The 26,159-nt window shown below is 54.6% G+C and overlaps 1 protein-coding gene across 5 annotated transcripts in view; it reads left to right on the forward strand.

The window, feature by feature from the left end:
- The window catches only part of ARHGAP39 (Rho GTPase activating protein 39), a 238,325-nt gene that overhangs the window by 38,085 nt on the left and 174,081 nt on the right, over positions 1-26,159 (forward strand). For all 5 annotated transcript variants that reach the window (XR_011314149.1, XR_011314150.1, XR_011314148.1 and 2 more), the window contains exon 2: positions 13,251-13,685. Coding sequence is in view for 2 of the 5 variants with exons in the window: in XM_069732045.1 (XP_069588146.1) it covers positions 13,251-13,685 (435 nt within the window). In the remaining 3 variants the exon portion in view is untranslated. The remainder of the gene's footprint in view (positions 1-13,250; positions 13,686-26,159) is intronic.

Below are 26,159 nucleotides of genomic sequence, written 5' to 3' on the forward strand. Positions count from 1 at the left end.
GTCATACTGGTGGCTGCAGGGAGATGATCACTGTTCATACTGGTGGCTGCGGGCAGACGATCACTGGTCATACTGGTAGCTGCAGGTAGATCACTGGTCATACTGTTGGCTGCATGCAGACGATCACTGGTTATACCAATCTGCGGACAGATAATCAATGGTGATACTGGAGGCTGCAGACAGACAACCACTTCTCATACTGGTGGCTGCGGGGAGATGATCACTGTTCATACTGGTGGCTGCGGGCAGACGATCACTGGTCATACTGATGGCTGTGGGCAGACGATCACTGGTCATACTGGTAGCTGTGGGCAGACGATCATTGGTCATACTGGTAGCTGCAGGCAGACGATCACTGGTCATACTAGTGGCTGTGGGCAGACGATCACTGGTCATACTGGTGGCTGTGGGCAGACGATCACTGGTTTACTGGTAGCTGTTGGCAGATGATCACTGGTAGCTGCGGGCAGACGATCACTGGTTTACTGGTAGCTGCAGGCAGATGATCACTGGTTATACTGGTAGCTGCGGGCAGACGATCACTGGTTTACTGGTAACTGCGGGCAGACGATCACTGGTCATTAGTGATGAGCGAGTTTACTCGTTGCTCGGGTGATCTCCGAGTATTTTTTAGTGTTCGGAGATTGTTTTCCTTGCCGCAGCTGAATGATTTACAGCTACTAGACAGCTTGATTACATGTGGGGATTCCCTAGCAACCAGCCAACCCCCACATGTACTCAGGCTGGCTAGCAGCCATAAATCATGCAGCTGCATCAACAAAAACTAAATCTCCAAACACTAACAAATACTCAGAGACCGCCCAAGCGTGCTCTGGAAAACCCGAGCAACGAGTATACTCGCTCATCACTACTGGTCATACCTGTGGCTGCGGGCAGATCATCACTAGTTATACTGGTGGTCAAGCAACGGCCTCTTCTGCTGGTGGCGGAGTGGTGCTGGAGGGCTGTACGGCCTCTTCTGCTGGTGGCGGTACGGTGCTGGAGGGCTGTACGACCTCTTCTGCTGGTGGCAGCGTGGTGCTGGAGGGCTGTACGGCCTCTTCTGGTGGCGGGGTGGTGCTGGAGGGCTGTACGACCTCTTCTACTGGTGGCTGCGTGGTGCTGGAGGGCTGTACGGCCTCTTCTGGTGGCGGAGTGGTGCTGGAGGGCTATACGGCCTCTTCTGCTGGTGGCGGGGTGGTGCTGGAGGGCTGTACGGCCTCTTCTGCTGGTGGCAGCGTGGTGCTGGAGGGCTGTACGGCCTCTTCTGATAGTGGCGGGGTGGTGCTGGAGGGCTGTACGGCCTCTTCTGCTGGTGGCAGCGTGGTGCTGGAAGGCTGTACGGCCCCTTCTGATAGTGGCGGGGTGGTGCTGGAGGGCTGTACGGCCTCTTCTGCTGGTGGTGCTGGAGGGCTGTATGGCCTCTTCTGCTGGTGGCGGGGTGGTGCTGGAGGGCTGTACGGCCTCTTCTGATAGTGGCGGGGTGGTGCTGGAGGGCTGTACGGCCTCTTCTGCTGGTGGTGCTGGAGGGATGTACGGCCTCTTCTGCTGGTGGCAGCGTGGTGCTGGAGGGCTGTACGGCCTCTTCTGGTGGCGGGGTGGTGCGGGAGGGCTGTACGGCCTCTTCTGGTGATGGTGGCGCGGTGTTGGAGGGCTGTACGGCCTCTTCTGATGATGGCGGCGTGGTGTTGGAGGGCTGTATGGCCTCTTCTGATGATGGCGGCGTGGTATCGGATGGCTGTACGGCCTCTGCTGATGATGGCGGCGTGGTGCCGGATGGCTGTACGGCCTCTGCTGATGATGGCGGCGTGGTGTCGGAGGGCTGTACGGCCTCTGCTGATGATGGCGGTGCGGTGTCGGAGGGCTGTACTGCCTCTTCTGATGATGGCGGCGTGGTGTTGGAGGGCTGTATGGCCTCTTCTGATGGTAGCGGCATGGTGATGGAGGACTGTACGGCCTCTTCTGATTATGGCGGCGCAATGTCAGAGGGCTGTACTGCCTCTTCTGATGATGGCGGCGCGGAGTTGGAGGGCTGTACTGCTTCTTATGATGGCGGTGTGGTGTTAGAGGGCTGTACTGCCTCTGCTGATGATGGCTGCGTGGTGTTGGAGGGCTGTACGGCCTCTTCTGATGATGACGGCGCGGTGTTGGAGGCCTGTATAGCCTCTTCTGATGATGACGGCGTGGTGTTGGAGGGCTGTACGGCCTCTTCTGATGATGGCGGTGTGGTGTTGGAGGGCTGTACTGCCTCTTCTGATGATGGCGGCGCGGAATTGGAGGGCTGTACTGCCTCTTCTGATGATGGCGGTGTGGTGTCGGAGGGCTGTACTGCCTCTTCTGATGATGGCGGCGTGGTGTTGGAGGGCTGTACGGCCTCTGCTGATGATGGCTGCGTGGTGTCGGAGGGCTGTACGGCCTATTATGATGATGGTGGTGCGGTGTTGGAGGCCTGTATAGCCTCTTCTGATGATGGCGGCGTGGTGTTGGAGGGCTGTACGGCCTCTTCTGATGATGACGGCGTGGTGCTGGAGGGCTGTACGGCCTCTCCTGATGATGACGGCGTGGTGTTGGAGGGCTGTATGGCCTCTTCTGATGATGGCGGCGTGGTATCGGAGGGCTGTACGGCCTCTTCTGATGATGGCGGCGTGGTGTCGGATGGCTGTACGGCCTCTGCTGATGATGGCGGTGCGGTGTCGGAGGGCTGTACGGCCTCTGCTGATGATGGCGGCGTGGTGTCCGATGGCTGTACGGCCTCTGCTGATGATGTCGGCGTGGTGCTGGAGGGCTGCACGGCCTCTGCTGATGATGGCGGCGTGGTGTCGGAGGGCTGTACGGCCTCTTCTGATGATGGCGGCGTGGTGTCGGAAGGCTGTACGGCCTCTGCTGATGGCGGTGCGGTGTCGGAGGGCTGTACGGCCTCTGCTGATGATGGCGGTGCGGTGTCGGAGGGCTGTACGGCCTCTTCTGATGATGGCGGCGTGGTGTCCGATGGCTGTACGGCCTCTGCTGATGATGGCGGCGTGGTTCTGGAGGGCTGTACGGCCTCTGCTGATGATGGCGGTGCGGTGTCGGAGGGCTGTACGGCCTCTGCTGATGATGGCGGCGCGGTGTCGGAGGGCTGTACGGCCGCTGATGATGATGGCGGCGCGGTGTCGGAGGGCTGTACGGCCGCTGATGATGGCGGCGCGGTGTTGGAGGGCTGTACGGCCTCTGCTGATGATGGCGGCGTGGTGTCGGAGGGCTGTACGGCCTCTTCTGATGATGGCGGCGCGGTGTCGGAGGGCTGTATGGCCTCTTCTGATGATGGCGGCGCGGTGTCGGAGGGCTGTACGGCCTCTGCTGATGATGGTGGCGCGGTGTCGGAGGGCTGTACGGCCTCTGCTGATGATGGTGGCGCGGTGTCGGAGGGCTGTACGGCCTCTGCTGATGATGGTGGCGCGGTGTCGGAGGGCTGTACGGCCTCTGCTGATGATGGTGGCGTGGTGTCGGAGGGCTGTACGGCCTCTGCTGATGATGGCGGTGCGATGTCGGAGGGCTGTACGGCCGCTGATGATGATGGCGGCGCAGTGTCGGAGGGCTGTACGGCCTCTGCTGATGATGGCGGCGCGGTGTCGAAGGGCTGTACGGCCTCTGCTGATGATGGCGGCGCAGTGTCGGAGGGCTGTACGGCCTCTGCTGATGATGGCGGCGTGGTGTCGGAGGGCTGTACGGCCTCTGCTGATGATGGTGGCGCGGTGTCGGAGGGCTGTACGGCCTCTGCTGATGATGGTGGCGTGGTGTCGGAGGGCTGTACGGCCTCTGCTGATGATGGTGGCGTGGTGTCGGAGGGCTGTACGGCCTCTGCTGATGATGGTGGCGTGGTGTCGGAGGGCTGTACGGCCTCTGCTGATGATGGCGGTGCGATGTCGGAGGGCTGTACGGCCGCTGATGATGATGGTGGCGTGGTGTCGGAGGGCTGTACGGCCTCTGCTGATGATGGCGGTGCGATGTCGGAGGGCTGTACGGCCTCTGCTGATGATGGCGGCGCGGTGTCGGAGGGCTGTACGGCCTCTGCTGATGATGGCGGCGCGGTGTCGGAGGGCTGTACGGCCTCTGCTGATGATGGCGGCGTGGTGTCGGAGGGCTGTACGGCCTCTGCTGATGATGGTGGCGCGGTGTCGGAGGGCTGTACGGCCTCTGCTGATGATGGTGGCGTGGTGTCGGAGGGCTGTACGGCCTCTGCTGATGATGGCGGTGCGATGTCGGAGGGCTGTACGGCCTCTGCTGATGATGGCGGTGCGATGTCGGAGGGCTGTACGGCCGCTGATGATGATGGCGGCGCAGTGTCGGAGGGCTGTACGGCCTCTGCTGATGATGGCGGCGCGGTGTCGGAGGGCTGTACGGCCTCTGCTGATGATGGCGGCGCAGTGTCGGAGGGCTGTACGGCCTCTGCTGATGATGGCGGCGTGGTGTCGGAGGGCTGTACGGCCTCTGCTGATGATGGCGGCGTGGTGTCGGAGGGCTGTACGGCCTCTTTTGATGATTGCGGTACAAGATTTATGTTGCCACTAATAAAAAATGCATTCCTTAAATAAGATTGATGGATGTGACCGGCAGCATAAATCACGGCGTCTTCCAAAGTCGTTTCTACCCTGATATATCTATAAGATTGAAATTAATAATCTCTGCCCGGCAACAGCAGCCGCGATGTAACCAGCCTGTTCAGGGGCCCCGACCGCACAGGACCCTGTGGCCACATTGTAGGATCACACTGACCTAGCAGGAGCGGGGGACACTTATTACATCCTTTCACTGCTGTTATTGTCCGTACTGTCAGGTAGAGACCACCCGGCACAGCCCCCGGCTATAGTATCCGCCAGGTGCGCGGCCATTACTGCAATGTGGACAAAGGAAAAGCCCAAATAATGGGGCGCAGTGAGTGCAGACGGTGGGGAGATCCAGCATCAGACGGCATAGGGGCAGCGAAGCTTTCATGGTAAATGTCCGGACCCCCAGCAGAGGCCGAAGATAGCCCTCCCCGGCATTACCGCTCTCTGTGACCCCGGCCGCTCACCGATCTGTGCGAAATGTCTCCGGATACTTTTATTTCTTCCGCAGTTGGAGAATTTTTGTACTTTTCTACTTTAATAAACTGCGACAACTTCTATTAAGCTTCCAATAAACCCAGTGACCTCAGTGGGATCAGATCCAAGACTCCGGCTCTGCTGTAATTGTCTGTAATATCGGGGATTGTGACCTTGTGCTGAGATTTCATAGCGCGCTCCTGTGATAGCGAAAATCTGCCCCGAGCAGCCGCGTAATAGATACAGAGTGTGATATGTGCTCCATTACTGCTCTGCTGATAGGTGGCTGCACCGTCCATGGACGGCAGCGGGAAAGTCACAGAATAGAGCAAAGATAGAGACATGGTCTGCATGAAAAGTCACTGTACATACATTACTTATCCTGTATTATACTCCAGAGCTGCACTCACTATTCTGCTGGTGCAGTCACTGTGTACATACATTACATTACTGACCCGGAGTTACATCCTGTATTATACTCCAGAGCTGCACTCACTATTCTGCTGGTGCAGTCATTGTGTACATACATTACTGATCCTGAGTCACATCCTGTATTATACTCCAGAGCTGCACTCACTGTTCTGCTGGTGCAGTCACCGTGTACATACATTACATTACTGATCCTGAGTTATATCCTGTATTATACTCCAGAGCTGCACTCACTGTTCTGCTGGTGCAGTCACTGTGTACATACATTACTGATCCTGAGTTATATCCTGTATTATACCCCAGAGCTGCACTCACTGTTCTGCTGGTGCAGTCACAGTGTACATACATTACATTACTGATCCTGAGTTACATCCTGTATTATACCCCAGAGCTGCACTCACTATTCTGCTGGTGCAGTCACTGTGTACATACATTACATTACTGATCCTGAGTTACATCCTGTATTATACTCCAGAGCTGCACTCACTATTCTGCTGGTGCAGTCACTGTGTACATACAGTACATTACTGACCCTGAGTTACATCCTGTATTATACCCCAGAGCTGCACTCACTATTCTGCTGGTGCAGTCACTGTGTACATACATTACATTACTGATCCTGAGTTACATCCTGTATTATACCCCAGAGCTGCACTTCACTATTCTGCTGGTGCAGTCACTGTGTACATACATTACATTACTGATCCTGAGTTACCTCCTGTATTATACCCCAGAGCTGCACTCACTATTCTGCTGGTGCAGTCACTGTGTACATACATTACATTACTGATCCTGAGTTACAGCCTGTATTATACCCCAGAGCTGCACTCACTATTCTGCTGGTGCAGTCACTGTGTACATACATTACATTACTGATCCTGAGTTACATCCTGTATTATACCCCAGAGCTGCACTCACTATTCTGCTGGTGCAGTCACTGTGTACATACATTACATTACTGACCCGGAGTTACATCCTGTATTATACTCCAGAGCTGCACTCACTATTCTGCTGGTGCAGTCACTGTGTACATGCATTACATTACTGATCCTGAGTTCCATCCTGTATTATACTCCAGAGCTGCACTCACTATTCTGCTGGTGCAGTCACTGTGTACATACATTACATTACTGATCCTGAGTTACATCCTGTATTATACTCCAGAGCTGCACTCACTATTCTGCTGGTGCAGTCACTGTGTACATACATTACATTACTGACCCGGAGTTACATCCTGTATTATACTCCAGAGCTGCACTCACTATTCTGCTGGTGCAGTCATTGTGTACATACATTACTGATCCTGAGTCACATCCTGTATTATACTCCAGAGCTGCACTCACTGTTCTGCTGGTGCAGTCACCGTGTACATACATTACATTACTGATCCTGAGTTACATCCTGTATTATACTCCAGAGCTGCACTCACTATTCTGCTGGTGCAGTCACTGTGTACATACATTACATTACTGATCCTGAGTTACATCCTGTATTATACCCCAGAGCTGCACTCACTATTCTGCCGGTGCAGTCACTGTGTACATACATTACATTACTGATCCTGAGTTACATCCTGTATTATACCCCAGAGCTGCACTCACTATTCTGCTGGTGCAGTCACTGTGTACATGCATTACATTACTGATCCTGAGTTCCATCCTGTATTATACCCCAGAGCTGCACTCACTATTCTGCTGGTGCAGTCACTGTGTACATACATTACATTACTGATCCTGAGTTACATCCTGTAATATACCCCAGAGCTGCACTCACTATTCTGCTGGTGCAGTCACTGTGTACATACATTACATTACTGATCCTGAGTTACATCCTGTAATATACCCCAGAGCTTCACTCACTATTCTGCTGGTGCAGTCACTGTGTACATACATTACATTACTGATCCTGAGTTACATCCTGTATTATACCCCAGAGCTGCACTCACTATTCTGCTGGTGCAGTCACCGTGTACATACATTACATTACTGATCCTGAGTTACCTCCTGTATAACACCCCTGAGCTGCACTCACTATTCTGCTGTGTGCAGACATTACATTGTATATTTGCAGTGTGTACAGGTCTTGTGTCTTCTCATCATTGGTTACTTTCACGTTTCTTGTACTCCTCTGTATCATTGTGTTGATTCCTGTTGTTCTGACGTTCGGCTGTGGATGAGACAGGTGGAAATCGTTGATTATGGCGCTTATTTTCGCCCCTTAGTGCTCGGCTGGCTCTATGAGGACGTCTTTCCTTTTTTCCTCTGTTGCTTCTGATCCTGAGCAGGAGATGTGTAATGTTATGTCTCGGCCCTATTATATAATTCCGTAACAGCAGAGCGCCCCCTGGTGATCAGCATGTAGGACTGGAGCCTGCGTTGCCTATTTTGGGGATAAAATTACAATAATTACTGGTAGTGATATTTTATCACAAACCAAGCTGGGTGGACTGGCTAAAAATCCTCTGGAAAGCTGGGAGGACTGGCCAGAAATTCTCTCGGAATCTGGGATGACTGACCAGAATTCCTCTGGGAGATCTGGTCAGAATTCCTCTGGGAAGCTGTGAGAACTGGCCAGAATTCCTCTGGTTAGCTGGGAGGACTGGCCAGAAATTCATCTGTTTAGCTGGGAGGACTAGCCAGAAATTCTCTGGGAATCTGGGGGAACTGGCCAGAATTCCTCTGGTAAGCTGGGAGGACTGTCCAGAATTCCTCTGGTTAGCTGGGAGGACTGGCCAGAAATTTTCTGGGAATCTGGGAGAACTGGCCAGAAATCATAGTAACATAGTAGTTAGTAAGGCCGAAAAAAGACATTTGTCCATCCAGTTCAGCCTATATTCCATCATAATAAATCCCCAGATCTACGTCCTTCTACAGAACCTAATAATTGTATGATACAATATTGTTCTGCTCCAGGAAGACATCCAGGCCTCTCTTGAACCCCTCGACTGAGTTCGCCATCACCACCTCCTCAGGCAAGCAATTCCAGATTCTCACTGCCCTAACAGTAAAGAATCCTCTTCTATGTTGGTGGAAAAACCTTCTCTCCTCCAGACGCAAAGAATGCCCCCTTGTGCCCGTCACCTTCCTTGGTATAAACAGATCCTCAGCGAGATATTTGTATTGTCCCCTTATATACTTATACATGGTTATTAGATCGCCCCTCAGTCGTCTTTTTTCTAGACTAAATAATCCTAATTTCGCTAATCTATCTGGGTATTGTAGTTCTCCCATCCCCTTTATTAATTTTGTTGCCCTCCTTTGTACTCTCTCTAGTTCCATTATATCCTTCCTGAGCACCGGTGCCCAAAACTGGACACAGTACTCCATGTGCGGTCTAACTAGGGATTTGTACAGAGGCAGTATAATGCTCTCATCATGTGTATCCAGACCTCTTTTAATGCACCCCATGATCCTGTTTGCCTTGGCAGCTGCTGCCTGGCACTGGCTGCTCCAGGTAAGTTTATCATTAACTAGGATCCCCAAGTCCTTCTCCCTGTCAGATTTACCCAGTGGTTTCCCGTTCAGTGTGTAATGGTGATATTGATTCCCTCTTCCCATGTGTATAACCTTACATTTATCATTGTTAAACCTCATCTGCCACCTTTCAGCCCAAGTTTCCAACTTGGGAAGCTGGGAGCACTGGCCAGAATTCCTCTTGTAAGCTGGGAGGACTGGCCAGAATTCCTCTGGGAAGCTGGGAGGACTGGCCAGAATTCCTCTGGGAAGCTGAGAGGACTGGCCAGAATTCCTCTGGGAAGCTGGGAGGACTGGCCAGAATTCCTCTGGGAAGCTGGGAGGACTGGCCAGAAATTCTCTGGGAAGCTGGGAGGAGGACTGGCCAAAAATCCTCTGAGAAGCTGGGAGGACTGGCCGAAATCCTCTGGGAAGCTGGGAGGACTGGCCAGAAATCCTCTGGGAAGCTGGGAGGACTGGCCAGAATTCCTCTGGGAAGCTGGGAGGAGGACTGGCCATAAATCCTCTGGGAAGCTGGGAGGAGGACTGGCCATAAATCCTCTGGGAAGCAGGGAGGACTGGCTAGAAATCCTCTGGGTAGCTGGTAGGACTGGCCAGAATTCCTCTGGGAGGAGGACTGGCTAGAAATCCTCTGGGAAGCTGGGAGGAGGACGCGCCAGAAAACCTCTGGGAGGCTGGGAGGAAGACTGGCTAGAATTCCTCTGGGAAGCTGGGAGGACTGGCCAGAAATCCTCTGGGTAGCTGGGAGGACTGGCCAGAATTCCTCTTGGAAGCTGGGACGAGGACTGGCCAGAAATCCTCTGGGAAGCTGGGAGGACTGGCTAGAATTCTTCTGGGAAGCTGGGAGGACTGGCCAGAATTCCTCTGGGAAGCTGAGATGACTGGCCAGAAAACCTCTGGGTAGCTGGGAGGACTGGCTAGAATTCTTCTGGGAAGCTGGGATGACTGGCCAGAATTCCGCTGGGAAGACTGGCCAGAAAACCTCTGGGAAGCTGGGACGAGGACTGTCCAGAAATCCTCTGGGAAGCTGGGAGGACTGGCTAGAATTCCTCTGGGAAGCTGGGAGGACTGGCCAGAATTCCTCTGGGAAGCTGGTAAGACTGGCCAGAAATCCTCTGGGTAGCTGGGAGGACTGGCTAGAATTCTTCTGGGAAGCTGGGATGACTGGCCAGAATTCCGCTGGGAAGACTGGCCAGAAAACCTCTGGGAAGCTGGGACGAGGACTGTCCAGAAATCCTCTGGGAAGCTGGGAGGACTGGCTAGAATTCCTCTGGGAAGCTGGGAGGACTGGCCAGAATTCCTCTGGGAAGCTGGTAAGACTGGCCAGAAATCCTCTGGGTAGCTGGGAGGACTGGCCAGAATTCCTCTGGGAAGCTGGGAAGACTGGCCAGAAATCCTCTGGGTAGCTGGGAGGAGGACTGGCCAGAAATCCTCTGGGAAGCTGGGAGGAAGACTGGCCAGAATTCCTCTGGGAGGAGGACTGGCCAGAAATCCTCTGGGTAGCTGGGAGGAGGACTGGCCAGAAATCCTCTGGGAAGCTGGGAGGGCTGGCTAGAAATCCTGTGGGTAGCTGGGAGGACTGGCCAGAATTCCTCTGGGAGGAGGACTGGCCAGAAATCCTCTGGGAAGCTGGGAGGAGGACTTGCCAGAAAACCTCTGGGAAGCTGGGAGGAAGACTGGCCAGAATTCCTCTGTGAAGCTGGGAAGACTGGCTAGAAATCCTCTGAGTAGCTGGGAGGACTGGCCAGAATTCCTCTGGGAAGCTGGGACGAGGACTGGCCAGAAATCCTCTGGGAAGCTGGGAGGAGGACTGGCCAGAATTCCTCTGGGAAGCTGGGAGGACTGGCTAGAAATCCTCTGGGTAGCTGGGAAAACTGGCCAGAATTCCTCTGGGAAGCTGGGACGAGGACTGGCTAGAAATCCTCTGGGAAGCTGGGAGGACTGGCTAGAATTCCTCTGGGAAGACTGGCCAGAAATCCTCTGGGTAGCTGGGAGGACTGGCCAGAATTCCTCTGGGAAGCTGGGAAGACTGGCCAGAAATCCTCTGGGAAGCTGGGAGGAGGACTGGCCAGAAATCCTCTGGGTAGCTGGGAGGACTGGCCAGAATTCCTCTAGGTAGCTGGGAGGACTGGCTAGAATTCCTCTGGGAAGCTGGGAGGACTGGCCAGAATTCCTCTGTGAAGCTGGGAGGAGGACTGGCCAGAAATCCTCTGGGAAGCTGGGAGGACTGGTCAGAAATCCTCTGGGTAGCTTGGAGGACTGGCCAGAATTCCTCTGGGAAGCTGGGAGGAGGACTGGCCAGAAATCCTCTGGGAAGCTGGGAGGACTGGCCAGAAATCCGCTGGGAAGACTGGCCAGAATTCCTCTGGGTAGCTGGGAGGAGGACTGGCCAGAAATCCTCTGGGAGGACTGTGCTGGCAGAGTCTGCGCAGAGACTTGTGAGGGACAGAGGAGTGACGCTGCTGTCCCTTCACCCATTGCAGAGTCCTGTGTTTCTTGCGCACCATCTGCTGAGTCTGTGAAGTGTGAGTAAGTCGCTGCTTGTCGGTGGCACTGCTGCCAGGATGCCCTTATACACATTCAGGCCCAGGAACATTATGTAAGGCAGCAGAACAATGCGTCGGCTCCTCGTCAGGGAATCGATACAAAATGTACAGAAATCAGTCTGCGTCTTGGAAGAAACCTACAAGTTTCTTGCAAGTGACCAACATATTGTTCCATCGCTTCAGCTGGTAGTTCAGCGCTGAGCACATTATGGGTAATATATTACAGTGTATCCGGCATTTATATCCCTGTATTCGGCATTGTCCCCAGTATGCCTCTGTGCAGCCTGTGTCACCAGTTTTCAGTTGTCTCTGAGCTGGTGGGTGTAGACTAGTTGCTATGATGTCTTCCATACATAGACATTAGGGATTCCTGCTGTCGTGTCTCTATGTAGCACACATTCGGAAGCAGCAGCGTGGAGGACATTATAAAGCAGGATTGATCAATGCAGCTGTGAAATCAGCCGTGTGGGAGGTGTAACACTTACTAAAAAGCAGCACAACATTTTAGACATTACAGCAGTACTGTGCTGAATTCAATACTTGGTTAAGATAAACCTAAAGATAGAAAGCAACAGCATGGAGGACATTTTATAGCAATACTGAGCAGTGTAACTGTCGTTACAGCGTTTGGGTGAGATTTACACTAGCCAGAAAGCAGCAAATGGACAACAGTATACAATAGTAATAGGTATAGTAGCACTGAATTCAATGCTGGGGTAAGATAAACACTAGCTAAAAAGTAACAGCATGGATATTAGTACTGAGCAGTGTAGTTGTGAATTCAGCAATGGGGTAAAGTAAAGATTTTCTAGAAAGCAGCAGCATGGAGGGCATTTTATAGCAGTGTAGCTGTGAAATCAGCACTGACATCTGATAAACACTAAAAAAACAGCATAATGTATGATATTATACTGCAGTACTGAGTAGTGTAGCAGTTAATGCAACTTTGTGATGTGATAAATACTAGCTAGAAGGCAACAGCATGAATAGCAGTATTGAGCAGTGTAGCTGTGAGTTCAACAGAATGGATGATAGTACACAGCATAAATGAGCAGTGTCGCAGTGAATTCAAAACTGGGGTGAGATAATCACTAGCTAAAGATCAACAGCTTCTGGAGCAGTAATGAGCAGTGTAACAGTGAATTCAGCACATGTGTCAGATGAAAACTGGAAATCAGTAGAACGGATGACCGTATACCACAGGACTGAGTAGGATATCTGTGACTACAACTCTAGCATAAAATAAAACCCTTAGTAGAAAGCAGTAACATGGAGGACATAATGCAGCAGTACTGAGCAGGGTAGCTGTGAATCTATCACTCAAGTGAGATGGAATGCTTATTTGAAAGTTTCAGCGTGGAGGATATCATACCGTAGTAGTAAGCAGTGTATCTGTTAATCCAATAATATCCTCAGGTCTGCAGGGCTTCTGCAGAGTGGATTTTACCCATGTTTTCAGATTGAGTTCAGTAGATGTGGAGGAGAAGAAATGGCTCCTAAGTGGAGAAAGAAGCGAATTTCTGTGCCCCTTCATATTACCCCATTTCTTCATGTGGAGTTGAATGGACAGTGGCCATTTACTGCACATTTCTTAGCGAGGTGTGTTGTTGGGTGCAGTCACCATTGCCGGTCCTCGTTGAGCCGGGGTCTCCTCGTGGTCAGGACTGCAGTCTGATATGTAGAAATGTGAGGTGAAGCCGTTGGAGATGAAATCATTGTTGTTTTTTCTTCCTTTTTAGGCTGGAATGGGTAGAAATCATCGAGCCCCGGACCCGGGAGTGCATGTACGCCAACCTGATCACTGGGGAGTGCGTCTGGGATCCTCCGGCCGGCGTCCGGATAAAACGCACCAACGAGAACCAGTGGTGGGAACTGTTCGACCCCAATACGTCCCGATTCTACTACTACAACGCGAGCACCCAGAGGACAGTCTGGCATCGGCCACAAAACTGTGATATTATCCCTCTAGCCAAACTCCAGACCCTGAAACAGAACACCGAGTCCCCGCGAGCGTCCACCGAAAACAGCCCGGGCCGGGGCAGCACCATCAGCCGAGAAGGAAGCACCAGCTCGTCCCTGGAGCAGGAGCTGGACGGAGGCGACAAGTGCCCCGAGCATGTGAAGGCCAACCGCCACTCAGCCCCCTACTTTGTGGTGAAGGAGGACTCGGACAGGTGAGAGCGGGCTCCGAGCCAGACGTCTGTGCCCCATTTATGTAGAACACGAGTGAGGACACTTTTTCCAGCCGGGGGCCATTTGGAAATTTCTACCATCATTTGGGGGCCACACAAAAATGATCACCTTTAAAATTACCTGGTATATTAGTCAAATATTTATTTACGGTAACTCACCCTTAATGTCACGGCTGGAGCTGCTTCTCTTTGGTGCAGCTGTGATGTTAGGTGATACTCATCATGTTGCTTCTTACAGCTGCTTTTCTATGTTTGCCTCGGACAGGAGAGCAGTCAACTTTTTGTAATAAGTTTTGTAAATCATATACATCAGCATAGGAGACGCTAGGACTACTGTATATACATCACATAGGAGATGCTGAGACAGCTGTATATACACCACATAGGAGACAATGGGACTGCTGTATAACCATCACATAGGAGACACTGTGACTGCTGTCTATACATCACACAGGAGACGCTGAGACTGCTGTATCTATATTACAGAGGACGCAGAGACAGCTGTATATACATCACACAGGAGATGCTGGGACTGTTGAATATACATCACATAGGAGACACAGGGACTGCTGTCTATACATCACATGGGAGACAATGGGACTGCTGTATAACCATCACATAGGAGACACTGCGACTGCTGTCTATACATCACACAGGACTGCTGTATCTATATCACATAGAAGACGCGGAGACAGCTGTATATACATTACACAGAAGATGCTGGGACTGTTGAATATACCTCACATAGGAGACACAGGGACTGCTGTATATACAACACATAGGAGACACAGGGACTGCTGTATATACAACACATAGGAGAAGCAGGGACTGCTGTATATACAACACATAGGAGACACAGGGACTGCTGTATATACATAGGAGATGCTGGGACTGTTGTACATACATAACATAGGAAATATTGACACTGCTGTATATGCATCACATGAGACTCTGGGGTCATATAAACTACAGGAGGGGCTGGGGGGCATAGACATCACAGGAGATGCTGGGACATATTCATCACCGGGGAGGCTGGGGGAAAAAGATATCACTGAGGGGCTATATACATCACGAGGAAGCACAGACATCAGTGGGGGTATATATGTCCCTGGGGGGGAAATATGCATCACTGGTGGGGTCACATACATCACTGGGGGCTATATACAGCACAGGTGGGGGGTATGCAGCACTGGGGGCCATATACAGTACTCAGTGGGATATACAGCACTTTTGGGGCAAATGTAGCACTGAGGGCATATACAGCACTTGGAGGGGGGGAGGGTACCGGCATCTCTGGGGAGGCACATAAATCACTGGGTGGGACTCATAGATCACCGGGGGGACACACAGATCAAAGGGGGGCACATAGCTGGGGGTGGCACGAAGGGGCACATAGCTAGAGATCACAAAGGGGAACATTTACTGACAGACGAGAGCGTGGTCCTGCATGGAACGGCCGGTCACCTCTGCGGTTTTATCCTCCATCTAGTCCTTGATACATCATGGAGGGTGCAGGTGTACGGGGCGGGCTCAGGTATTTGGTCCCCTCCACACAGGGCAGTGGTCAGCTGGAATACAGCCAAGCTCCAATTACCGCAGAATTTACCACAAGGGCGACTGAATAATAGCATAAAATATTTACCGTATATACAGTACAGACCAAAAGTTTGGACACACCTTCTCATTTAAAGATTTTTCTGTATTTTCATGACTATGAAAATTGTAAATTCCCACTGAAGGCATCAAAACTATGAATTAACACATGTGGAATTATATACTTAACAAAAAGGTGTGAAACAACTGAAATTGTGTCTTATATTCTGGGTTCTTCAAAGTAGCCACCATTTGCTCTGATGACTGCTTTGCACACTCTTGGCATTCTCTTGATGAGCTTCAAGAGGTAGTCACCGGGAATGGTTTTCACTTCACAGGTGTGCCCTGTCAGGTTTTATAAGTGGGATTTCTTGCCTTATAAATGGGGTTGGGATCATCAGTTGTGTTGAGCAGAAGTCTGGTGGATACACAGCTGATAGTCCTACTGAATAGACTGTTAGAATTTGTATTATGGCAAGAAAAAAGCAGCTAAGTAAAGAAAAACGAGTGGCCATCATTACTTTAAGAAATGAAGGTCAGTCAGTCCGAAAAATTGGGAAAACTTTGAAAGTGTCCCCAAGTGCAATGGCAAAAACCATCAAGCGCTACAAAGAAACTGGCTCACATGAGGACCGCCCCAGGAAAGGAAGACCAAGAGTCACCTCTGCTTCTGAGGATAAGTTTATCCGAGTCACCAGCCTCAGAAATCGCAGGTTAACAGCAGCTCAGATTAGAGACCAGGTCAATGCCACACAGAGCTCTAGCAGCAGACACATCTCTACAACAACTGTTAAGAGGAGACTTTGTGCAGCAGGCCTTCATGGTAAAATAGCTGCTAGGAAACCACTGCTAAGGACAGGTAACAAGCAGAAGAGACTTGTTTGGGCTAAAGAACGCAAGGAACGGACATTAGACCAGTGAAAATCTGTGCTTTGGTCTGATGAGTCCAAATTTGAGATCTTTGGTTCCAACCACCGTGTCTTTGTGCGACGCAGAAAAGGTGAACGGATGGACTCTACATGCCTGGTTCCCACCGTGAAGCATGGAGGAGGAAGTGTGATGGTGTGGGGGGGCTTTGCTGGTGACACTGTTGGGGATTTATTCAAAATTGAAGGCATACTGAACCAGCATGGCTACCACAGCATCTTGCAGCGGCATGCTATTCCATCCGGTTTGCGTTTAGTTGGACCATCATTTATTTTTCAACAGGACAATGACCCCAAACACCTCCAGGCTGTGTAAGGGCTATTTGACCAAGAAGCAGAGTGATGGGGGGCTACACCAGATGACCTGGCCTCCACAGTCACCAGACCTGAACCCAATGGAGATGGTTTGGGGTGAGCTGGACCGCAGAGTGAAGGCAAAAGGGCCAACAAGTGCTAAGCATCTCTGGGAACTCCTTCAAGATTGTTGGAAGACCATTTCCGGTGACTACCTCTTGAAGCTCATCAAGAGAATGCCAAGAGTGTGCAAAGCAGTCATCAAAGCAAAAGATGGCTACTCTGAAGACATAATTTCAGTTGTTTCACACTGTTTTGTTAAGTATATAATTCCACATGTGTTAATTCATAGTTTTGATGCCTTCAGTGTGAATTTACAATTTTCATAGTCCTGAAAATACAGAAAAATCTTTAAATGAGAAGGTGTGTCCAAACTTTTGGTCTGTACTGTATATATCCAACAAATGCAGCGAGGCGTTGCAGGAGGCCGTCACTTTCACTCCATACTGCTTTTTAGTGATCTCCATAGTCACCTATGGGGCGACAGAAGTGAAACGTAACAAAATAAGTTTTTGAGAAGATCTAAGAAGGGAGCAAAAAACCCAAAGTGCGATTCTATTTAATGAGAACAGTCATTTGCTCCCCACCACACACTGACGTGTGAACACAACCCTACGGCAGGTGCCACATGGCGCACACTCGGTCCCTGTACTCCGCCGGTTACCTGCGGCTGTGGAGGCTGACACTGCGCTCCGGCCTCCCCCCTGGATTTATACCAGGACCCGCCGGCAGCACAAATGTCACAGATTTTTTCATTTCCACCTTGTGACCATTTTTCATGTCTTTTCATAAGTGAATTATTTTCAGGTCCCAATATATGATTGTAGTGACCCGTGTAAATCCTGCACAATGAGGGGTCACAGGGCAACATAACGTGTAGTAACGGTCCCCGGTCTCCATCTGCCTGTGACCCGGACTCCACTATAACCTGTCAGCACAGTCATGGCGCGGTGACCCGGATTATACTATAACCTTTCAGCACAGTCATGGCGCGGTGACCCGGGCTCCACTATAACCTTTCAGCACAGTCATGGCGCGGTGACCCGGGCTCCACTATAACCTTTCAGCACAGTCATGGTGCGGTGACCCGGACTCCACTATAACCTTTCAGCACAGTCATGGTGCGGTGACCCGGACTCCACCGTAACCTGTCAGCACAGTCATGGTGCGGTGACCCGGGCTCCACCGTAACCTGTCAGCACAGTCATGGCGCGGTGACCCGGACTCCACCGTAACCTGTCAGCACAGTCATGGCGCGGTGACCCGGACTCCACCGTAACCTGTCAGCACAGTCATGGCGCGGTGACCCGGACTCCACCGTAACCTGTCAGCACAGTCATGGCGCGGTGACCCGGACTCCACTATAACCTGTCAGCACAGTGATGGCGCGGTGACCCGGACTCCACTATAACCTGTCAGCACAGTCATGGTGCGGTGGCCCGGGCTCCACTATAACCTTTCAGCACAGTCATGGCGCGGTGGCCCGGGCTCCACCATAACCTTTCAGCACAGTCATGGCGCGGTGACCCGGACTCCACCGTAACCTGTCAGCACAGTCATGGCGCGGTGACCCGGACTCCACCGTAACCTGTCAGCACAGTCATGGCGCGGTGACCCGGACTCCACTATAACCTGTCAGCACAGTCATGGCGCGGTGACCCTGGCTCCACTATAACCTGTCAGCACAGTCATGGCGCGGTGACCCGGGCTCCACTATAACCTGTCAGCACTGTCATGGCGCGGTGACCCGGATTATACTATAACCTTTCAGCACAGTCATGGCGCGGTGATCCGGACTCCACTATAACCTGTCAGCACAGTCGTGGCGCGGTGACCCGGGCTCCACTAAACCTTTCAGCACAGTCATGGTGCGGTGACCCGGACTCCACCGTAACCTGTCAGCACAGTCATGGCACGGTGACCCGGACTCCACCGTAACCTGTCAGCACAGTCATGGCGCGGTGACCCGGACTCCACCGTAACCTGTCAGCACAGTCATGGCGCGGTGACCCGGACTCCACTATAACCTGTCAGCACAGTCATGGCGCGGTGACCCGGACTCCACTATAACCTGTCAGCACAGTCATGGCGCGGTGACCCGGATTATACTATAACCTTTCAGCACAGTCATGGCGCGGTGACCCGGGCTCCACTATAACCTGTCAGGACAGTCATGGCGCGGTGACCCGGATTATACTATAACCTTTCAGCACAGTCATGGCGCGGTGACCCAGGCTCCACTATAACCTGTCAGCACAGTCATGGCGCGGTGACCCGGACTCCACCGTAACCTGTCAGCACAGTCATGGCGCGGTGACCCGGACTCCACCGTAACCTGTCAGCACAGTCATGGTGTGGTGAACCAGACTCCACCGTAACCTGTCAGCACAGTCATGGAGCGGTGACCCGGACTCCACCGTAACCTGTCAGCACAGTCATGGTGCGGTGACCCGGGCTCCACTATAACCTGTCAGCACAGTCATGGCGCGGTGACCCGGATTATACTATAACCTCTCAGCACAGTCATGGCGCGGTGACCCGGGCTCCACTATAACCTGTCGGCACAGTCATGGCGCAGTGACCCGGACTCCACTATAACCTGTCGGCTCAGTCATGGCGCGGTGACCCGGATTATACTATAACCTGTCAGCACAGTCATGGCGCGGTGATCCGGATTATACTATAACCTGTCAGCACAGTCATGGCGCGGTGATCCGGACTCCACTATAACCTGTCAGCACAGTCATGGCACGGTGACCCCGGACTCCACTATAACCTGTCAGCACAGTCATGGTGCGGTGACCCGGACTCCACCGTAACCTGTCAGCACAGTCATGGCGCGGTGACCCGGACTCCACCGTAACCTGTCAGCACAGTCATGGCGCGGTGACCCGGACTCCACCGTAACCTGTCAGAACAGTCATGGTGCGGTGACCCGGGCTCCACTATAACCTGTCAGCACAGTCATGGCGCGGTGACCCGGATTATACTATAACCTCTCAGCACAGTCATGGTGCGGTGACCCGGGCTCCACTATAACCTGTCGGCACAGTCATGGCGCAGTGACCCGGACTCCACCGTAACCTGTCAGAACAGTCATGGTGCGGTGACCCGGGCTCCACTATAACCTGTCAGCACACTCATGGTGCGGTGACCCGGATTATACTATAACCTCTCAGCACAGTCATGGCGCGGTGACCCGGGCTCCACTATAACCTGTCGGCACAGTCATGGTGCAGTGACCCGGACTCCACTATAACCTGTCAGCACAGTCATGGCGCGGTGACCCGGATTATACTATAACCTGTCAGCACAGTCATGGCGCGTTGATCTGGACTCCACCGTAACCTGTCAGAACAGTCATGGTGCGGTGACCCGGGCTCCACTATAACCTGTCAGCACAGTCATGGCACGGTGATCCGGACTCCACTATAACCTGTCAGCACAGTCATGGCACGGTGACCCGGGCTCCACTATAACCTGTCAGCACAGTCATGGCGCGGTGACCCGGGCTCCACTATAACCTGTCAGCACTGTTATGGCGCGGTGACCCGGATTATACTATAACCTTTCAGCACAGTCATGGTGCGGTGACCCGGACTCCACCGTAACCTGTCAGCACAGTCATGGCGCGGTGACCCGGACTCCACCGTAACCTGTCAGCACAGTCATGGCGCGGTGACCCGGACTCCACCGTAACCTGTCAGCACAGTCATGGCGCTTTGACCCGGACTCCACTATAACCTGTCAGCACAGTCATGGCGCGGTGACCCGGACTCCACTATAACCTGTCAGCACAGTCATGGCGCGGTGACCCGGATTATACTATAACCTTTCAGCACAGTCATGGCGCGGTGACCCGGGCTCCACTATAACCTGTCAGGACAGTCATAGCGCGGTGACCCGGATTATACTATAACCTTTCAGCACAGTCATGGCGTGGTAACCCAGGCTCCACTATAACCTGTCAGCACAGTCATGGCGCGGTGACCTGGACTCCACTATAACCTGTCAGCACAGTCATGGCGCGGTGATCCGGACTCCACTATAACCTGTCAGCACAGTCATGGCGCGGTGACCCGGGCTCCACTATAACCTGTCAGCACAGTCATGGCGCGGTGACCCGGGCTCCACTATAACCTGTCAGGACAGTCATGGCGCGGTGACCCGGATTATACTATAACCTTTCAGCACAGTCATGGCGCGGTGACCCGGGCTCCACTATAACCTGTCAGCACAGTCATGGCGCGGTGACCCGGACTCCACTATAACCTGTCAGCACAGTCATGGCGCAGTGACCCGGACTCCACTATAACCTGTCAGCACAGTCATGGCGCGGTGACCCGGACTCCACTATAACCTGTCAGCACAGTCATGGCGCGGTGACCCGGGCAAGAGCCGCAGACAATGTACATGATTGCAAGAATCCCAGTATAAAGGGTGAAGTCACATTAAAGGGGTTTTCTGGTCTAAGAAAAGTTGTTGTGACTTCAGAATTGCGGCAGTGTTACTCGTGCACGTGGCCGTCGATGTGATTTTCATCCTCGCAGTCTTCATCGGCAGGTGATTGGGAGGATGAAAATCACGTCCGTCTCCACACAACGGCCACTTGCACGGGTTACCCTGCCGCGATTCTTCAGCCTGCGGTCACAAAGACTTATTTTTAGCCTGGACAATCCCTTTAATGCATCAATTCCAGCAGTAATGAGGCGTTGTCTGCGTTATTGCTGCCATATCTGTGTGACAGCTCTCCAGCGACCAAACAGCGACGCTGCAGCGATCAGGATCGTTGTCTGGATCGCTGCAGCGTCGCTTAATGTGACGGTACGTTTACTCCGTAGTGCTGTGGAGAAAACACCTCCTTAATCGCCGGTGGGGACCGGGCGTCCCTGATGACCCCGAGGCTTCTCCCTGCCTCGCTCCCCGTGAGTGACAGCTCGTGGACTAGAGGGAAAGTGAAAAAGCATCGGGGCGGGACAGCATGATGCAGTGTGCCACAAGCGCTGGTCTGGAAGAAGAAACTGGGCAGCTGCATGCGGACTGACCCTACTGGATCTGCAATATGTCGCCCTGCGATTCTGCATCAGAGACTGAGCGCTGGGGAAAAAGTCGTGTCTGCCGGTCAATGCTGGGAGTTGCGGTCTCCCAATAGCTGTAACACGGAGGCTGGCGGCTCCTGGTGTATGCTAGCATCGCTATAAAGCATACGGCACCTTCCCCGAAAAGCTGAGACCAGTCCCCCTTCCCCATTACCAGGACCACACCCGGCCTCTCTGGGGTTTTCTCTTCTTTTCGCGCAGTCGTTTGCCAATAATGGGCTGATGCCTCGGGCGACTTCTTCAGAGACGCGTTGAGCTCGTGACGGTGACGAATGAGATAACCTCATACTGTGCATCACCACGGAGGATGCCTGTCATGTGCGTGTAACGAAGGGCTAAGATGAAGGGGACCAGCGGATTATGTAGTCCTCTGACCACCAGCAATCATCAGTGTGTGGGCGTCCGAGTGGTCGAGCGATCACCTGCTGGAAGGATTTAGCTCATTAGTAGTTCACAGTGTTCACACAGGCACGCAGCTTCTTGTCCAAACAGGAAGGTTTATTCTGTAAACTTCAGTAGAAAGTAATTAAAAAACCTAATTCTCCATACAAATTGTCTCATCCTCTCCCCGTGCCTCCCCCTTGCCCCACATCTCCTCTTTGCCCCGTCTCTCCTCTTTGCCCCGTCTCTCCTCTTTGCCCCGTGTCTCAGCCCCGCGTCTCCTCTTTGCCCCGTGTCTCAGCCCTGCATCTTCTCCTCCTTGCCCCGTGTCTCAGCCCCGCGTCTCCTCCTTGCCCCGTGTCTCAGCCCTGCTCCTCATCTTCCCCCTGTCTCAGCCCCGTGTCTCCTCCTTGCCCCATGTCTCAGACCTGCGTCTCCTCACCCCGTGTCTCCTCCTTGCCCCATGTCTCAGCCCTGCGTCTCCTCCTCGCCCCGTGTCTCCTCCTTGCCCCCTGTCTCAGCCCTGCGTCTCCTCCTTGCCCCGTGTCTCCTCCTTGCCCCGTGTCTCAGCCCTGCGTCTCCTCTTTGCCCCGTGTCTTAGCCCCGCGTCTCCTCCTTGCCCCGTGTCTCAGCCCCGTGTCTCCTCCTTGCCCCGTGTCTCAGACCTGCGTCTCCTCACCCCGTGTCTCCTCCTTGCCCCATGTCTCAGCCCTGCGTCTCCTCCTTGCCCCGTGTCTCCTCCTTGCCCCCTGTCTCAGCCCTGCGTCTCCTCCTTGCCCCGTGTCTCCTCCTTGCCCCGTGTCTCAGCCCTGCGTCTCCTCTTTGCCCCGTGTCTTAGCCCCGCGTCTCCTTCTTGCCCCGTGTCTCAGCCCCGTGTCTCCTCCTTGCCCCGTGTCTCAGCCCTGCGTCTCCTCTTTGCCTCGTGTCTCAGCCCCGCGTCTCCTCCTTGCCCCGTGTCTCAGCCCCGCGTCTCCTCTTTGCCCCGTGTCTCAGCCCTGCGTCTCCTCCTTTCCCCCTGTCTCAGCCCCGTGTCTCCTCCTTGCCCCGTGTCTCAGCCCCGTGTCTCCTCCTTGCCCCGTGTCTCAGCCCCGTGTCTCAGCCCCGCGTCTCCTCTTTGCCCCGTGTCTCAGCCCCGCGTCTCCTCCTTGCCCCGTGTCTCAGCCCCGCGTCTCCTCTTTGCCCCGTGTCTCAGCCCCGCGTCTCCTCTTTGCCCCGTGTCTCAGCCCTGCGTCTCCTCCTTGCCCCGTGTCTCAGCCCCGCGTCTCCTCTTTGCCCCGTGTCTCAGCCCTGCGTCTCCTCCTTTCCCCCTGTCTCAGCCCCGCGTCTCCTCCTTGCCCCGTGTCTCAGCCCCGCGTCTCCTCTTTGCCCCGTGTCTCAGCCCTGCGTCTCCTCCTTGCCCCGTGTCTCAGCCCTGCGTCTCCTCTTTGCCCCGTGTCTCAGCCCTGCGTCTCCTCCTTTCCCCCTGTCTCAGCCCCGTGTCTCCTCCTTGCCCCGTGTCTCAGCCCAGTGTCTCCTCCTTGCCCCGTGTCTCAGCCCTGCGTCTCCTCCTTGCCCCGTGTCTCAGCCCTGCGTCTCCTCCTTGCCCCGTGTCTCAGCCCTGCGTCTCCTCCTTGCCCCGTGTCTCCTCCTTTCCCCCTGTCTCAGCCCTGCGTCTCCTCCTTGCCCCGTGTCTCAGCCCTGCGTCTCCTCTTTGCCCCGTGTCTCAGCCCCGTGTCTCCTCCTTGCCCCGTGTCTCAGCCCCGTGTGTCCTCCTTGCCCCGTGTCTCAGCCCTGCGTCTCCTCCTTGCCCCGTGTCTCAGCCCCGCGTCTCCTCCTTGCCCCGTGTCTCAGCCCTGCGTCTCCTCCTTGCCCCGTGTCTCAGCCCTGCGTCTCCTCCTTGCTCCGTGTCTCAGCCCTGCGTCTCCTCCTTGCCCCGTGTCTCAGCCCTGCGTCTCCTCCTTTCCCCCTGTCTCAGCCCTGCGTCTCCTCCTTGCCCCGTGTCTCAGCCCAGTGTCTCCTCTTTGCCCCGTGTCTCAGCCCCGCGTCTCCTCTTTGCCCCGTGTCTCAGCCCTGCGTCTCCTCCTTTCCCCCTGTCTCAGCCCCGTGTCTCCTCCTTGCCCCGTGTCTCAGCCCTGCGTCTCCTCCTTGCCCCGTGTCTCAGCCCTGCGTCTCCTCCTTTCCCCCTGTCTCAGCCCCGTGTCTCCTCCTTTCCCCCTGTCTCAGCCCTGCGTCTCCTCCTTGCCCCGTGTCTCAGCCCTGCGTCTCCTCTTTGCCCCGTGTCTCAGCCCCGTGTCTCCTCCTTGCCCCGTGTCTCAGCCCTGCGTCTCCTCCTTGCCCCGTGTCTCAGCCCTGCGTCTCCTCTTTGCCCCGTGTCTCAGCCCCGTGTCTCCTCCTTGCCCCGTGTCTCAGCCCCGTGTCTCCTCCTTGCCCCGTGTCTCAGCCCTGCGTCTCCTCTTTGCCCCGTGTCTCAGCCCCGTGTCTCCTCCTTGCCCCGTGTCTCAGCCCTGCGTCTCCTCCTTGCTCCGTGTCTCAGCCCTGCGTCTCCTCCTTGCCCCGTGTCTCAGCCCTGCGTCTCCTCCTTTCCCCCGTCTCAGCCCCGCGTCTCCTCCTTGCTCCGTGTCTCAGCCCCGCGTCTCCTCCTTGCTCCGTGTCTCAGCCCCGCGTCTCCTCCTTGCCCCGTGTCTCCTCCTTTCCCCCTGTCTCAGCCCTGCGTCTCCTCTTTGCCCCGTGTCTCAGCCCCGTGTCTCCTCCTTGCCCCGTGTCTCAGCCCCGCGTCTCCTCCTTGCCCCGTGTCTCAGCCCCGCGTCTCCTCCTTGCCCCGTGTCTCAGCCCCGCGTCTCCTCCTTGCCCCGTGTCTCAGCCCCGCGTCTCCTCCTTGCCCCGTGTCTCAGCCCCGCGTCTCCTCCTTGCCCCGTGTCTCAGCCCCGCGTCTCCTCCTTGCCCCGTGTCTCAGCCCTGCGTCTCCTCCTTGCCCCGTGTCTCAGCCCTGCGTCTCCTCCTTGCTCCGTGTCTCAGCCCTGCGTCTCCTCCTTGCTCCGTGTCTCAGCCCCGCGTCTCCTCCTTGCCCCGTGTCTCAGCCCTGCGTCTCCTCCTTGCCCCGTGTCTCAGCCCTGCGTCTCCTCCTTGCCCCGTGTCTCAGCCCTGCGTCTCCTCCTTGCCCCGTGTCTCAGCCCTGCGTCTCCTCCTTGCCCCGTGTCTCAGCCCCGCGTCTCCTCCTTGCCCCGTGTCTCAGCCCCGCGTCTCCTCCTTGCCCCGTGTCTCAGCCCTGCGTCTCCTCCTTGCCCCGTGTCTCAGCCCCGCGTCTCCTCCTTGCCCCGTGTCTCAGCCCTGCGTCTCCTCCTTGCCCCGTGTCTCAGCCCTGCGTCTCCTCCTTGCCCCGTGTCTCAGCCCTGCGTCTCCTCCTTGCCCCGTGTCTCAGCCCTGCGTCTCCTCCTTGCTCCGTGTCTCAGCCCTGCGTCTCCTCCTTGCTCCGTGTCTCAGCCCCGCGTCTCCTCCTTGCCCCGTGTCTCAGCCCTGCGTCTCCTCCTTGCCCCGTGTCTCAGCCCTGCGTCTCCTCCTTGCCCCGTGTCTCAGCCCTGCGTCTCCTCCTTGCCCCGTGTCTCAGCCCCGCGTCTCCTCCTTGCCCCGTGTCTCAGCCCTGCGTCTCCTCCTTGCCCCGTGTCTCAGCCCCGCGTCTCCTCCTTGCCCCGTGTCTCAGCCCTGCGTCTCCTCCTTGCCCCGTGTCTCAGCCCTGCGTCTCCTCCTTTCCCCCGTCTCAGCCCTGCGTCTCCTCCTTGCCCCGTGTCTCAGCCCTGCGTCTCCTCCTTGCCCCGTGTCTCAGCCCTGCGTCTCCTCCTTGCCCCGTGTCTCAGCCCCGCGTCTCCTCCTTTCCCCCGTCTCAGCCCCGCGTCTCCTCCTTGCCCCGTGTCTCAGCCCTGCGTCTCCTCCTTTCCCCCGTCTCAGCCCTGCGTCTCCTCCTCGTCCTGCTGGACTTTGTTGGATCCAGTCCACAGTGCTGGAGCGGGAGCTTTGTATGATTCTCCACACTCATACGAATCGTCATAATAAAGTCACGCTTACCTGAGGGGGCCGGGTCCTGATGTTACAGACTTGTGCACATTGCAGGATCTATGAGATCAGAAACA

This window comes from Ranitomeya imitator, chromosome 6 (genome assembly GCF_032444005.1).
Source record: "Ranitomeya imitator isolate aRanImi1 chromosome 6, aRanImi1.pri, whole genome shotgun sequence".
Lineage (NCBI taxonomy): Eukaryota > Metazoa > Chordata > Amphibia > Anura > Dendrobatidae > Ranitomeya > Ranitomeya imitator.